At 39.5% G+C, this 14,265-nt stretch overlaps 1 protein-coding gene across 2 annotated transcripts in view; it reads left to right on the top strand.

Annotated features, from left to right (window-relative positions):
• The window catches only part of CHCHD3 (coiled-coil-helix-coiled-coil-helix domain containing 3), a 306,949-nt gene that overhangs the window by 60,804 nt on the left and 231,880 nt on the right, over positions 1 to 14,265 (top strand). For both annotated transcript variants that reach the window (XM_036246997.1, XM_036246996.1), the window contains exon 3: positions 10,217 to 10,298. In XM_036246997.1, the coding sequence (XP_036102890.1) occupies positions 10,217 to 10,298 (82 nt within the window). The remainder of the gene's footprint in view (positions 1 to 10,216; positions 10,299 to 14,265) is intronic.

Genomic DNA, 14,265 nt, shown 5'->3' with positions numbered 1-14,265 from the left:
CAATCACAGACAATCAATTTTTCCATGAAAGCTCTTGTGTCTTAGACTCCACCTTTATGGCCAGTATCCTCCTTCAGGTCCTGTCAACCTTATGCCGGTGTCTCAAATTTGAGTATGCATCAGGATCACCTGGAGGGCTTGTGAGTGCACGGGTTGCTGGTGCCCACCCCCAGGGCTTTTGATTTATAGATCTGGGGTGGAGCAGAAATATTTGCATCCCTAACAAGTTCCCATGTGGTGCCGCTGCTTGGGCAGGAAGAGAAGGGGAGAGAGGAGGGGATGAGGCTACATGCTGAGAACCAGTCATTGCATTATACCTTTCCCATCCTGTTTGCGAACCTTTGACAGGTTTCCAATAACGCCCTATTTCATGGCATTATTCACATATATTAATAACTGTTCCGTGATACCTATTTTTTTTAACTTTTTTTTTTTTCTTCACCTGAGGACATTTTTTGCATTTATCTTCAGATAGAGCAGGAGGGAGAGAGGGTGGAAGAGAGAGAGAGAGAGAGAGAGAGAGAGAGAGAGAGAGAAAGAAAGAGAAAGAAACATCGAGTGGTTGCCACCCACACAACCCCAAAGGGGCCGGGGACAAACTGCAACCGAGGTATGTGCCCTTAGTGGGAACCGAACCCGGGCCTCTTTGGTCCACGGGTTGGCGCTCTAACTGCTGAGCCAAACTGGCCAGGGCTAACATTTCTTATCTAAACTCCTGCCTAGTTTCCAAAGCTCCTAACAATTGAGCACATTTTATCTTACAAACAAGCTTTGTTTGGTTTCCTTTCGATATGTGTATTGTAGACCCTTGCTCATGTCCCACCTCCTCCATGAAGCACTCCATGACTACAGATGATCTTAGTAAGTTTCCTTAATACTAAACCTCAATAGTACAGTTTTACTAAGACTAATTTTCTTAATGGTAGGGAGCATAGCCTAGCATAGGATTAAGTCATTGTGCATTTACTACCTAGTGAATTCATTGGTTTCCCTAGTTTGTATATTCCAGAGGTCGCTTGATTTTTGAGAAAATAATTAAAAAAACAAAAGTAATTTCATATGGTTGACCGGAGAACAGAAAATTGAGATTAAACATTGAAACTGGCATCTGGGTGCACCTTTGACTTCTTAGTCATCTTTTGACTCTTCTCATCAAACCCTTATAGCCAGTAAGTAAGCTTACACTGAATACCCATTCTTCTTTCTGTTATAAACAATATGTTGTTGGCCATGGTGGCTCCAGACTTCCTGTAAAGGGGGTCCAGGAACAGAATCCTGGTGGCGGCGGCAGTGGGGTGGAGAGTTTCAGGAAGGGGACTTGTCTTGAAGGTTTTTTTGAGTAGCAGTCTCACTTTACTTAGTATGAATTTTACAGTGTGTATACTGTGTTTCTTCTAAATCTTCCTTCAGGTTTCCCAAAAGTTGGTGACTTATTGCCTAAAGACTGATGTTTGACTCCATAAATCAAAGAATTGCCACGTTTTTATTGACCATCTGTGTGCCGTGCAAAGCCTATACAATATAGCTCCCCTGCCACCCTGTCCTGCCTCCTTTTAATTTTTGTTTGTCTGTAAAGCCTAGAGGCTGCTTTTGGAGTTTGCTGGGTGAGCATAGCTGATGGACGGTTTCTCCAAATGAACAAAGTGTCACTTCCAGAAAAACTGACGGTATATGTCGCCAGTGATACACTTTGTTATTCTTTTATCTTCATTCTAACAGGCGTTTAGGGGAAGTGGAGGTCCCAGCATGAATTCTTGAGCCCTGTCGGTCTCCCAGTCCACACAGCTGTGCATGGGGACGACTGTTAGAGGTTTCTAGTTCGGCCTCGTCTTATAGAGACTGCCCTGGCCTAAAGCAATGACGTAGCATTGAATGAAATGGCAAAAACTAAGGTGGCAGAGCCAGGACTGGATTGGAACCCCCTTTATTTTCAGCTTGCTCCTCTTTGTATTTCCTGAGTTCTTCTGAGAACAACCTCTGAATACAGCCACACTCAGGACTACTGAAATGAAACGGAAACAGGTCTGGGTACTTCATTTGGGGTTGGAGATTTAATGCTGTTTAATTTATAGCTTTATCCCCAGTGAACAAAATACATCCATTTGTGAAACAAACAAACAGAAAAATTAAGCTATGCATCAAAAAGCAATATCCAGAGGTAATTATTATTTTTAAATTTAAATTATAGATCTTATTTTCCCAGAGGCTTTGTGAGAGCTTGCAACTGTTATTCAGAATATTAAGACATGAAATACTAGATGCACCTGATTCTCATTGCCGGTTTAAAGAATTGTCTACTTAAAAATGTGGAGACTGTGGAACATGAATGATGAGGTTGTCTGTTGCTGCTCAGCTTCCACAGCCCCGTATTGACGTTTGTTTTCGCATGGAATGGACGTGGTCTGGTGTCCATGAGTGCTCACTGTGAAGCAGACAATACAGTGGGCACTGTTTGCATATTACACCATTTAAATTAGAAATTTATGAAGGTATATAAATCCTGTTGGAGCAACAATACTACAAAATAAACCATTAACCGAATGCTCTTAATGTTTAGGTTGCCGGTCTTTTTGTAACACTGCGTTCTGATTCAGTATTTATGGTTATGAATATGCAGTTAAGGATTTTCATTCTAACGTCATTATTAACTTTAATGTATAAGTAGCCTCAGTTACCCTGCCAGGTATCTAGACAAATGACATTTCTTTTTGAAGGCAATTTTAAAGTACATTATCCTTAGGTGAATGTCATTGTCATCTGAACATCTTACTGTGTGTGTGTGTGTTTATCTGCCACCTAGGTGGTGCCACAAATGGATAATGTCAGATTATTACATGTTTCTTTCTAACCCCTGAGATTTATCCTAGTCATCTTTCTACTCTTCTCCTCATCAAATCCTGTATCTTTTTTTTAATCCTCACCGGAGGACATTTTTCCATTTTTTGTTCAGATGTAGTGGGAGGGAGAGAGAGAAAGAGAGAGATAGAGAGAGAGAAACATCGACGTGAAAGGGACACATCGAGTGGCTGCCTCCTGCACAACCCAACCAGGGCCAGAGACAAACCAACCGAAGTACATGCCCTTAGCGGGAACCGAACCCAGGTCTCTCTGGACCGCAGGCCGACGCTCTAACCGCTGAACCAAACTGGCCAGGGCCAAACCCTGTATCTTTGTAACATAAGGAACAGGACAAGATTTATCCTGAACCTGGGCTGTGCGTCATTTACGTCTAATATACTGTGTGTTGTATTTCATGGGTGCTTCCATTATTTTAAATAATCAGGGCTCTTTTTTTGTATTAATGAATTGATTGAAATTATAGCATTAATGAATATTTCTATGGAGCTGAAAATTTAATTTGGCTGTATCAGAAGGGATAAACTTTGGCTCAACTATCTCAGTCCTGGCACATTCAGTCTTGAGCTAAAATCTGCTGCTTGTATTATGCAGCTGTGTACATTTATTTCCTTCTAGGAGTAGCTCTTTATAGTTCTCTTCAGCGTTTTAAAACCAGCATATGAAAATATAGGCTTTATAAAATTGGATATGATATATATCAGCAAATATAAAACCAGAAAGAGAAATGGAGTAAAGGAAAATATCCCTAAAGATCTGACATTTTTCTAATAGACAAGCCATACTTTTTTTTTTTAATCCTCACCCAAGGATATTTTTCTATTTATCTTCAGATAAAGTGGGAGGAAGGTGGGGGGGGAGGGGAGAGCAAGCCATAATTTTTATTAAGTAACTTATGGAGATTGTTTAAGAAATACTGTAATTGGGGAGGGAATTATAGGGTAAGGATTATACAAAAATGCAAAGAAAATGAAGGAAAGGAAGAGTCATAGGTATAAAAGTTACAAAGAAAATGGGTATGTCTCTTGAATTTTAGAGATTGTATGCAAGTCTCAAATCATGGTTGCATTTTCAGTTTTTAAAAACAAAAATGTTTTTATTGATTTTTTTTTTAGATAGGAAGCTGCCTCCTGCACGCCCCCTACTGGGGATCCAGCCTGCAACCCAGGCATGTGCCCTGACTGGGAATTGAACTGGTGACCTCTTAGTGCATGGGATGATGCTCAATCCACTGAGCTATACTGGTCGGGCCAGTCTTTTGTTTGTTTTCATAGATGATGAGGCATTTTATAAAGTCATTCTATCTTTTGGGGTCATTTCTATTCACCCGAGAACTATCTTAAATATAGTGTCTCCCCACACTCCCACTCCCTCTCTACCCCTGGTTTAACCAGTTTCTGAAAACAGGATTTGGACATAAGTCATCTAATCCAGAGGACAGGTGAGGTGTAATGAATTTATGCTACAGTTTCTCTGAGGATTAAGATGGTGGGACTCGCAGTTGCTAAAAATACTCATAAGTATAAGGTTAGGAGTTTCTCATTGATCCTGAACCCAAATTAAAAATATAGGTTCTTAGAATTTATTAAGAATTTAAATTCTTAGAAATTTTGAATGTGGCTAAGAGGGGTAAATGATTGCTAGGCATTCAGTCAAGAAGAAATTTTGGACTAACCAAAACACTCATTTAGAATGTTGTTTACTGCAAAACAAACAAACATAATTTTGTTAGGAATCATGAGCTGCTTTCAACCACACAGATACTCATTATTTGCAATAATAGTTTCAGATAAAGGGTTTAGGATAGCCTTGCTCTAACCAAGCAATTTCAGTGCTTGACTTTTCCTCACATGTTTTATGATCAGTGTTGTATCATCTATATCTAATGGACAAAATGCCAGTGTTTGTGCTCATTAAGATACATTTGCCATTGAGACAGAAATTAAAGTAGTTTTCTGAAATTTTAAAACGTAACTCTATGAGAAGAAAACATCCTTTGTCTTAATACACTTTGAAAGGAAAGCATGAATTATGTAAAAGCTCCAGAACCATACTTCCTGGGCTTGAAATAGTTTTGCCGATTTCCATGGCAGATCTGATTTATATGGCTTGGACATTTCTCATTTCACAAACTTTGCCGGTCCCTAAATATCTGCCTTGCGGACGCACTGTGTTAATCGGCCAAGTTGGCCTTTCCTGTGCTTCCCTTAAAGTAGCCCATCCAGAAACACTGACCTTTTAGTTTAATAACAGTTTTGAGAAAATGTTCATATCCTGAGAGCTGGAAGGAGTGTTTTGAGAAAGGCCATTTAAAATAGTGGTCTCCCAAAGGTATATCTTTCCCTTGCGCACTTTGGGTCAGTCCTACCGGAAGAAATATGTTGTTGCTTTCTGTATTCTATTGATTTAAAAACAAATAACATGAAACTTAGATTTGCTGGAAACCCATTACTAGACTAGTTTATTTTCCTGCCTGGGCTTTGATTTGCTATTTTAGATTTTAAACTCTCTATGCTAGGTCATGTTTTATCTTTTGTTATTTCAAATTCTCAATTGTAGCTGAAGTAATTACTTTTTCAGCTGTGACCTTGGAAGTGAGACCCAAAAGTTGTGTGTACACACACACACACACACACACACACACAAACTCTCTCTCTACATATATATATCTATATATTATGTATTATATAGATATATATATATTTTTTCCATTTTCAGAAGTAGCTAGGACATTTGAAAGACAGCTGTGCTTTGATCCCTTTACTGACTAAAGGTGATGCCAACCAGCTTATCCTTGGAACATGCCTTCTTCAGTGGGGGAATGTCCCACCCTTTTCATTGCTGCTGGTTTTCCTTTTCCGCGTCCCCCCCAGCCTACCTAGATGATACCACAGTTACCTCGGTCTGTTTCTCACCTCACCCCCCAGCAGACGGCAGGGCGATAGGCAGGTGGATAAGAGGAAGAAGAAAAACCTGGAAGTTGCATTTCCTTCTCTGCAGTCTTTCCAGCACAGCTTCCTTTCCAGTCAGCAAGCTGCTCACTCTTTGGTGATGGAGTCCTTGCTGTTCTGTTCCAGATTGATCACATCATAATAAAAAACTCACTGCTGCTCTGGCCGGGTTTCTCAGTGGTTAGAGCTTTGACCCGTGGACCAAAAGGTCTCAGGTTCAATTTCCGGTCAAGGGCATGTACCTGGGTTGCAGGGTCAGTCCTCAGCCAGGTTGGGGTCTCGTGCAGGAGGTGACCAATTGATGTGTCTCTCTTCCTCCCTTCCTTCCACTCTATTTATTTATTTATTTTTATCCTTACCCGAGGACATTTTTCCACTTTTATGTTCAGATAGAGTGGGAGGGAGGGGGAGAGAGAGAGAGAGAGAGAGAGAGAAACACCGATGTGAAAGGAACACATCGAGGGGCTGCCACCCACATGACCCAACCAGGGCTGGGGACAAACTACAACCAAGGTACACGCCCTAAGTGGAAATCGAACCCAGGTCTCTCTGGACTGCAGGCCGATGCTCTAACCGCTGAGCCAAACTGGCCAGGGCCCTTCCACTCTATTTAAAAAAATCAATGGAAAAATACCCTTGGGTGAGGATTAACAAATAAACAAAAAAAGCTAACTGCTGATTTCAGCTTTTCCCCTGTTAGGAGGACCCTGTGTAAGAGGCACAATGTACACTGTGAAGATCCGAGGCTGTTTTAGCAGCTCACTTAGAAAACTGATCTTAGTGCTTCATACTTAGACCTGGTGTTCTGGCATCTTTCAGAAGATGAGCTTTAATAGACTGAATGGAATCCAGTTGCATTTATGATTGAGAATTTGATTGAATTTCTCCTGAGAAAATTTTTGCTGTGGCAATTTGCAACAATCCGGGGGAAGCGGCGTGATTGGTGCTGTTTGGCTGTACTAGTCAGGATTAATGTGACTGGTATGTTAAACTTCAGTGTATGTAGTTTGATCAGGTAAAACTGATTGGTTAAATATGTGTTTCAATTTTTGCTACTAATAGAGCTAGTAGCTCTAAACACCTCTAAAAAAATGAAGAGTCATGTTTTGCTTGTTTATGATAAGTAGATGAAAATGTAAAAGTCATTACGTTGTGGGCTGCGTAGTCTAGAACGTCATAGCAGACAGACACCCATTTAACCGACCCGGTCCTGCTTTTGGGTGAGGAAATCAAAACTTGAATAGGTTAACTGATTTATCCAAATATTTTCTATTTATCTAATAGAAAAACAAGGAGTGTTTAGACCTTTTACTGAGTTATTATTAATTTCACTGTTACTTGTATTGTTGTGAAACCGTTAGTATTGTAAAATCATAAGATTTGCCTGAATGCAAACAGAATTCCCTGTTCTGATTTTTTTTCTTGAACTTATCTGACCTTTTCCAAGCAGAGAACTGTAACTCTTATACTGTATATTATGAAGTAAGGGAGAAGCCAAACACAGCATGTAGTATATAGTTCAAAGGGACCCTAGAGAACATCTATTTGAGAACATCCTTTAGAGAAAACTGCTGCCCAGTTAGTAACTTCCTCAAGATCCCCCAGATTGTTGATGCTGGGATTAGACCAGTGTTTACTCTGTTCCTTTCTCTGATTCCTTGTCTGTCATTTAAAATATATATAATTTTTGTTGATTTATTTTGGATAGAGAGGAAGGGAGAAAGGGAGAGAGATGGAAACATCGATGAGAGAAACATTGATGGGAGAGAAACATCCATCAACTGCCTCCTGTATACCTGCTACTGGGATCGAGCCTGCAACCTGGGCATGGCCCTGACCGGGAATCAAACAGGACCTCTTAGTCCATGGGACGATGCTCAGTCCACTGAGCCCACTGACCGGGTTATCATTTTTTAAACAGCGTTATTGAGAGACATGTAACATACAACATTTACCAATAAAAGTGTGCAGTTTAGTGGTTTTAGTATATGTAGAGTTGTGAGATGATAGATAATCATTAGAATATTTTCAACACCCCAGAAAAGAATCTTTTTCCCATTAGATGTCACTGTCCATTCTCACCTTCCTTCCACTCCTGGAACCGATCTAATTAATCTACTTTCTGAGTCTGTGCACTTGCCTTTTCTAGACATAGTATATCAATGGAAGCATATAGTATATGGCCTTTTGTCTGGCTTCTTTCACTTTGCATGATGTTTTTAAGGTTCATTCATGTGGTAGCATATATCACCTGGGGATACTTTCCCATTGATTTTTAGAGAGAGTGGGAGGGAGGGAGGAAGAGAGAAGACGACATCAATCGGTTGCCTTTCTCATGATCCCGACCGGGGCCAGGGATTGAACCTGCAACCCAGGTATGCACCCTTGATCTGAATTGAGCCCTCAACCTTTCAGTCTGTGGGCTGATGCTCTAACTGCCGAGCCAGACTAGCCAGGGTAATACTCATGACTTTCTATGGCTGAATAATATCACACTGAATGGATATTCTACATATTATTTATCCATTCATCAGATGATGGGCATTTAAGGTATATCTCACTTTTGGGATGTTATGAATAATGCTATCATGATATTCATGTACAAATTTTTGTGTAGACGTATGTTTTCAAGTTTCTTGGGTACATACGGTACCTAAGAATGAAATTGCCAGGTCCTGTGGTGTCTTTGTTTAGCATTTTGAGGACACTAATTCTTTTCTACAGTGGTTAAATCATGTTATATTTCATCAGCAATGTAGGAGGGTTCCAATTTCTTCTCCTTTTCATGAACACTTGTTACTGTCTTACAGATTATTGTGGGTTCACATTGGCATGTCATTCCAGATTTGAATTGTATTTCCCAAATGACGAATGCTGTTGAGCTATTTTTCATGTCTTGCTGGCCATTTGTAACACTTCTCTAGAAAAATGCATATTCATATCCTTTGCCCATTTTAAATTGTCTTATTGTTCTATTGTAAAAGTTCTTTGTATTTTCTGGATACAAGTTAATTGTCAGCTGTGTGATTTGCCGATATTTTCTTTCATTCTGTGAATTGTCTTTTCACCTTCTTGATGATGTCCTTTGATGCTGTTGTTTCTGATAGTCCAAAAGTAAGAGAAAATATCCTTCTGACTCATATATCTTCTTTGTTTGTTATTTCCCAGTGTCAGCAAATTTTTTAAAAGGCTTTTGCATATCCTATTGTAATTCATTTTTTGTCTCTGCCCTGAGGCAAGGAGCTTATAATGTCCAGATCATCAAATAGAATGTTGTTGAGGAGCAGACAGTACTGTTTAGTTGTCCATATGATAGTAGGCTACTGTTTGAAATAACAGGTCCTGTGTGTCTTCCTAAATCCTCCTAAGTGTTTCTGGTGCTTTCTTGTCCATAATTTTGGGTAGTGGGTTTTAGTGAAGAGGAAATATTCTCTACTTATTTTCTTTTGTGGAAGGCTCTGAAGGAGTATGTAAAATTTGTCTATTTTGTTTGCTATCATAGCTGTAAGAATCTTTATAGAACACATCGTACAAAATTTCCTAATTGTAAAGACCAGATGTTTCAAATCAAGTCACAAGGTATTTAAAAGGCTCCAGCCGAGTTCTCAGCACTGTTCTGAGTCTCTCTCCAGTTGCTGGCACTTGGATTTTAATGATATGTATTCCAAAAAAATATCTTTCAAATGTTTATAAATGTCTTTTTTTTCATAAGTCACGAAGAATCGAATGTAAACACAAATAATTTCTTTTTGTAATAAATGATTTTTTAAATGCTTAATTATCAAAGTGAGAGTGCTTTGGTGTTATTTTCCTCCCTAAAGTTACTTCCTCACATCATCTCTTTCCCTTTATATGCGATTGTCAGACTCTAATGATAGGACATCATTTTAAAGAATTTGTGCTTAATGGCTCATTCCCCACTAGGCAATAAGCAGCTCCTTGAGTTTATTATAAATTTTGGCAGGTGTGGAAATTTCTGGGTCACCAGGGAACTCGATTAAATTACTCCTGAAATGCATTTATTGGTCTTTTCCACAGTGCTTAGGTAGTTCCACGGAGTCTCTGACCAGCTGGCAGAACTTTGCCCTTTAAGATCTACTTTCAGTTTTGCTTTCTTGAGCATTTTCTTGCTTTTTTATTTTCCTTTATTGATTCTAGAGAGAGAGGAAAGGAGAGGGAGAGAGAGAGACAGAAACAACGATGAGAGAGAACATTGACTGGCCGCCTCCTGCATGCCCCCCACTGGGGATCGGGCCCACAGCCTGGGCATGTGCCCTGACCGGGAATCGAACTGGCGACCTCTTGGTGCGTGGGTCAACGCCTAACCACTGAGCCACACCAGCTGGGTTCTTGCTTTTGTTTTTAAGAAGTCACTAATTTTATCTCCTTTTGCTCTTTACTGACTATAGTTTCTGATGAAGAACTGAAAAGAAGAGTAGCCGAGGAGCTGGCTCTGGAGCAAGCCAAGAAAGAATCCGAACATCAGAAACGGTGAGTTTGTGGTATGTGAGAGATGTTGGCGGACTTGTTATAATCATGAAATGTTTTTAGAGAGGATTAATTGTAATAAGACTTATTATTTGTGTCTGGCTGAACTTGAGAAAATGCTGAACATATTAACTTGGCCATTTCTGGTTTTGGATTGTGCTTGTTAAAGCCCTTTCCCCAAACTTGGTTATAAATGACCATTTATGTCTGTTGTGTGGTTCTTTATTGTATGAATACTGACTGAACCCTGTTTTCTCAATATATGAGAAGTAGTTCTTGAGGATTCTCCAGGAATTTCGTAGGCTAGTTTCTTTCAATGTGTTTATGATTGAAAATTGTATTGTCTACTGTGGTTATTAAGGTTAGCACTATTATAGCTAACAATGAATGCCATATATTATACATGCTGCACATATTAATAAATCACACTAATTAGTAGTATACTCACTTAAAAAAACTGAAGATATATCAGAAATATATAAGGTTGAAAACTCAAAATCTTCTATAATCGCATTCTATGGAGATAACCAATCTTGAACATTTTATTCCTCTAAATTTTTTTCTATGTACATATTACTACATTATTTTTGTCATTACTACTACTACAGTACTACTAATAACCGTTAAAAGAATGTTCATTGAAGTGTTTTTGTAATAGTAGAAAACCAGAAGCAATTCCCATGGCTGTCATAGGGGACTGGATGAATGAGTTACGGTTCATGCCTACAATGCAATACTAGGCAGGTAGGTCCTTAGGTGCTGATTCAAAAAGATGTTGTTGAAAAACTGTAAACTGAAAAAAACAACAACAACAAAAAACCCCCCAAAAACAACATTCAAAACAGTATAGATAATTTTTGGTAAAAATACTACTTTTGAAAGATTTAAAGTATATAGTTATTCATAAAAATGTGTCAAAACTTTTTTTTTTATCCTTATCCGAGGACATTTTTCCATTTTTTGTTCAGATAGAGTGGGAAGGAGAGAGAGAGAGAGAGAGAGAGAGAGAGAGAGAGAAACATCGATGTGAAAGGGACACATCGAGTGGCTGCCTCCCGCAGGGCCCAACCAGGGCCGGGGACAAACTGCAACCGAGGTACATGCCCTTAGTGGGAACTGATCCTGGGTCTTTCTGGACCGTAGGCTGACGCTCTAACCACTGAGCCAAACTGGCCAGGGCAAAATGTGTCAAAACTTTTAAATTCAAGATAGAGTCAGATGCTCCTCGTCTGTGTTCTTCTGAAACTTGCATATAACACAAAGTGTTATTATTGTATGATCATGCAAGTGTCTTTCTTCTGTGGGCACAGAGCACATGCCGGCCAGCAGTGGATGCTTAGTCTGCATTTGTTTTTGTTTTGGAATGCTTAATTATTTCGAGAGAGCCAAATGTAAAGAGTCTTTGAATTGGATTCTAGTCTTCAATGGCCATAGGTCCTTCAACATATAATTTAACCTCTTTGGGCCTTAAATATGTCATCTCTAAAGTGAAAGGTTTGAAACTTGTTCTTTAATATTCTTTTTTGACAAAGTGCTAACCTAGTTTCAATTTGCTTTTGATACGTATGGAACAGGACGTAAGTTTTAGATCATGACTACCATTTTCCAAGGAAATAGAGAAGATTCATAGCTTAGGGTTTTAAAATCAAGATGTAGTTAGTACTGGTGAAAGAGTCTGCGTATATTTCTGTAGTTTCCCACAGAGCAGTTTATAATTATTTAATTGGGTTAGGTTGATGGAGTATATAATTAGATGGTAAAGTTTAAATATTCAAAAAAAATTCAGACTATTTTCATTAAGAAGCAAAGAAAATCAGTATGTTATAGAAGAATTTCTTTGAAATTTTATTATTTTTAATTGAATTTTATTTCAATAAGGATTTTTTTTTTTTTGTTACATTTATGTTTACTCATTATATTTCACATAGGGTTTATTTGGTCTTCTTTTCTCTCCATATGGTACAGGCTTCTTACAATAACTCTCGCTGTGGTGTTTTCTTTCTTTGTTCTTTTTTTTATTCTTCAGCTTCCATTTGCTCTGCCTTGGTCTAAAGGGCAGATGAGATGGATAAAAGGTGCCAGCGAGAGCCAATTTCATATCTCAAGTGGACTGGGGTTGGCAGCCTAGCTGTAACCTGGACAAATGACTATTGATAAAGAATTTATTTTCTGTCACCTTTAAAGAGAACAGAGGGTGGTACAGCCTTTTTATTATTTTTTCTTTTAAAAAATGATTTTGTTTGACGCCTTCTTCATGAAAACTTCCACCTGTCAAATCTTGGCACAAGGTGTGTGTTCATCTCTGTGATAGGTTTTAAAAGAATCGATAGCTATTTTTTTTTTCACAACTAAAGAAGAAACTTTAGACAAAGCATTAAGTAAGTTTTATGTGTAGTCTTGGAAAAGCAACTTTTTGGTGTCACAAAGCGTTTATACATTATTGTATCTGTTGCCTTCATTGAAGGAAGCCTTATAAGCAGTTTTAGAGAATGGTTCCTGTGTCATTGTTTCAACAATTCTTGTGTCATCTACACACTACTCACCCTACCTAGAGTAAGTGGTAAGGAGAAGCAGTAACGTTGTTACAGGCTGGTGAACTTTGTGACAGGGAAATACTCTAAAATGTCTTCTGTTTGGGTAGCTTAAAAAAGGACCTTGTACTGAGGGGTCCCTGTCTCACACCACGTACCCTGCTCAGGGTTCCAGTGCCAGGAAGAGAATCCCCATCACTTCTGGCTGGAAAAACCAGCGGGAACAGAGGCTCAGGAAGGCTGAGGTGGCTGGAGCCACAGGCAGCTCCTCTTAAAGGGCCCGCGCACGGACTTATTGGACTCATTCCCTCTAAGCTTGGAGGGGAGGCAGCTCGAGGGGCACCAGAAACATACAGGGAAGAACTGAGCTGTTTGGCACTGGAGCGAGGGCTGGAGAGGGGGCTTTCTCTGGGACAAATGTGCTGTCAGAGGCCTTTGTTCCTTTGGTGAGCCCTTCCCTGGGGCTGCAGACAGCAGCCATATCTGGGCCTCCAGCAACCTGGCTCACACTGATTGCCCCTCCCTGGTGACTCCCAGAGGCCCCACCCCACCCAACTTTCAAGCCCACCCAAGCTGTTGCCAGTTGCTTTACCAGAGGATTGGCCTATCTTGGATCCTGCTTCAGGTTTTCCTAAATTCTTTCAAATAAGCAGCATCTGGTCTCAGCTAGCCCCATACCTCTCGTTAAGTAATACATAGAAACAAACACACGGAGGCAGCCGTAATGAGGAGACAAAGAAACAGGTCCCAAATGAAAGAACAGAAAAAATCTCCAGGAGAAGGACTAAGCAAAATGGAGATAAGCAACCTAACAGATGCTGAGTTAAAAATACTGCTTATAAGGATGCTCAGTGAACTTAGTGAGGGCCTCAAGAGCATTAAAAAGGAGCAGTCAGAAATGAAAGAAGCACAGTCAGAAATGAAGGAGGCACTAACTGAAATAAAGAATAATTTACACAGATTCAGTAGTACAGTAGGTAAAGCCAAGAAGCAAACCATCGATTTGGAATATGAGGTAGCAAAAAATACCCAATCAGAACAACAAAAAGAAAAAAGAATCCAAAAAAATGAGGATAGTGTAAGAAGCCTCTGGGACAACTTCAAGCGTGCCAGCATTTGCATTATAGGGGTGCCAGAAGGAGAAGAGAGAGAACAAGAAATTGAAAACCTATTTGAAATAATAATGGCAGAAAACTTTCCTAACTTGGTGAAGGAAACAGACATCCAAGTCCAGGAAGCACAGAGAGTCCCAAACAAGATGAACCCCAAGAGGCCCACACCAAGACACATCATCATCAAAATGCAAAAGGTTCAAGACAAAGAGAGAATCTTAAAAGCAGGAAGAGAAAAGCAGTTAGTTACTTACAAGGGAGTTCCCATAAGGCTGTCAGCTGATTTCTCAAAAGAAACTTTGCAGGCCAGAAGGGAGTGGCAAGAAA

This window comes from Molossus molossus, unplaced genomic scaffold (assembly GCF_014108415.1).
Source record: "Molossus molossus isolate mMolMol1 unplaced genomic scaffold, mMolMol1.p scaffold_m16_p_7, whole genome shotgun sequence".
Classification (NCBI taxonomy): domain Eukaryota; kingdom Metazoa; phylum Chordata; class Mammalia; order Chiroptera; family Molossidae; genus Molossus; species Molossus molossus.
The sequence above is the reverse complement of the archived record's forward strand: the minus strand, read 5'-3'. Positions and strand labels throughout refer to the sequence as shown.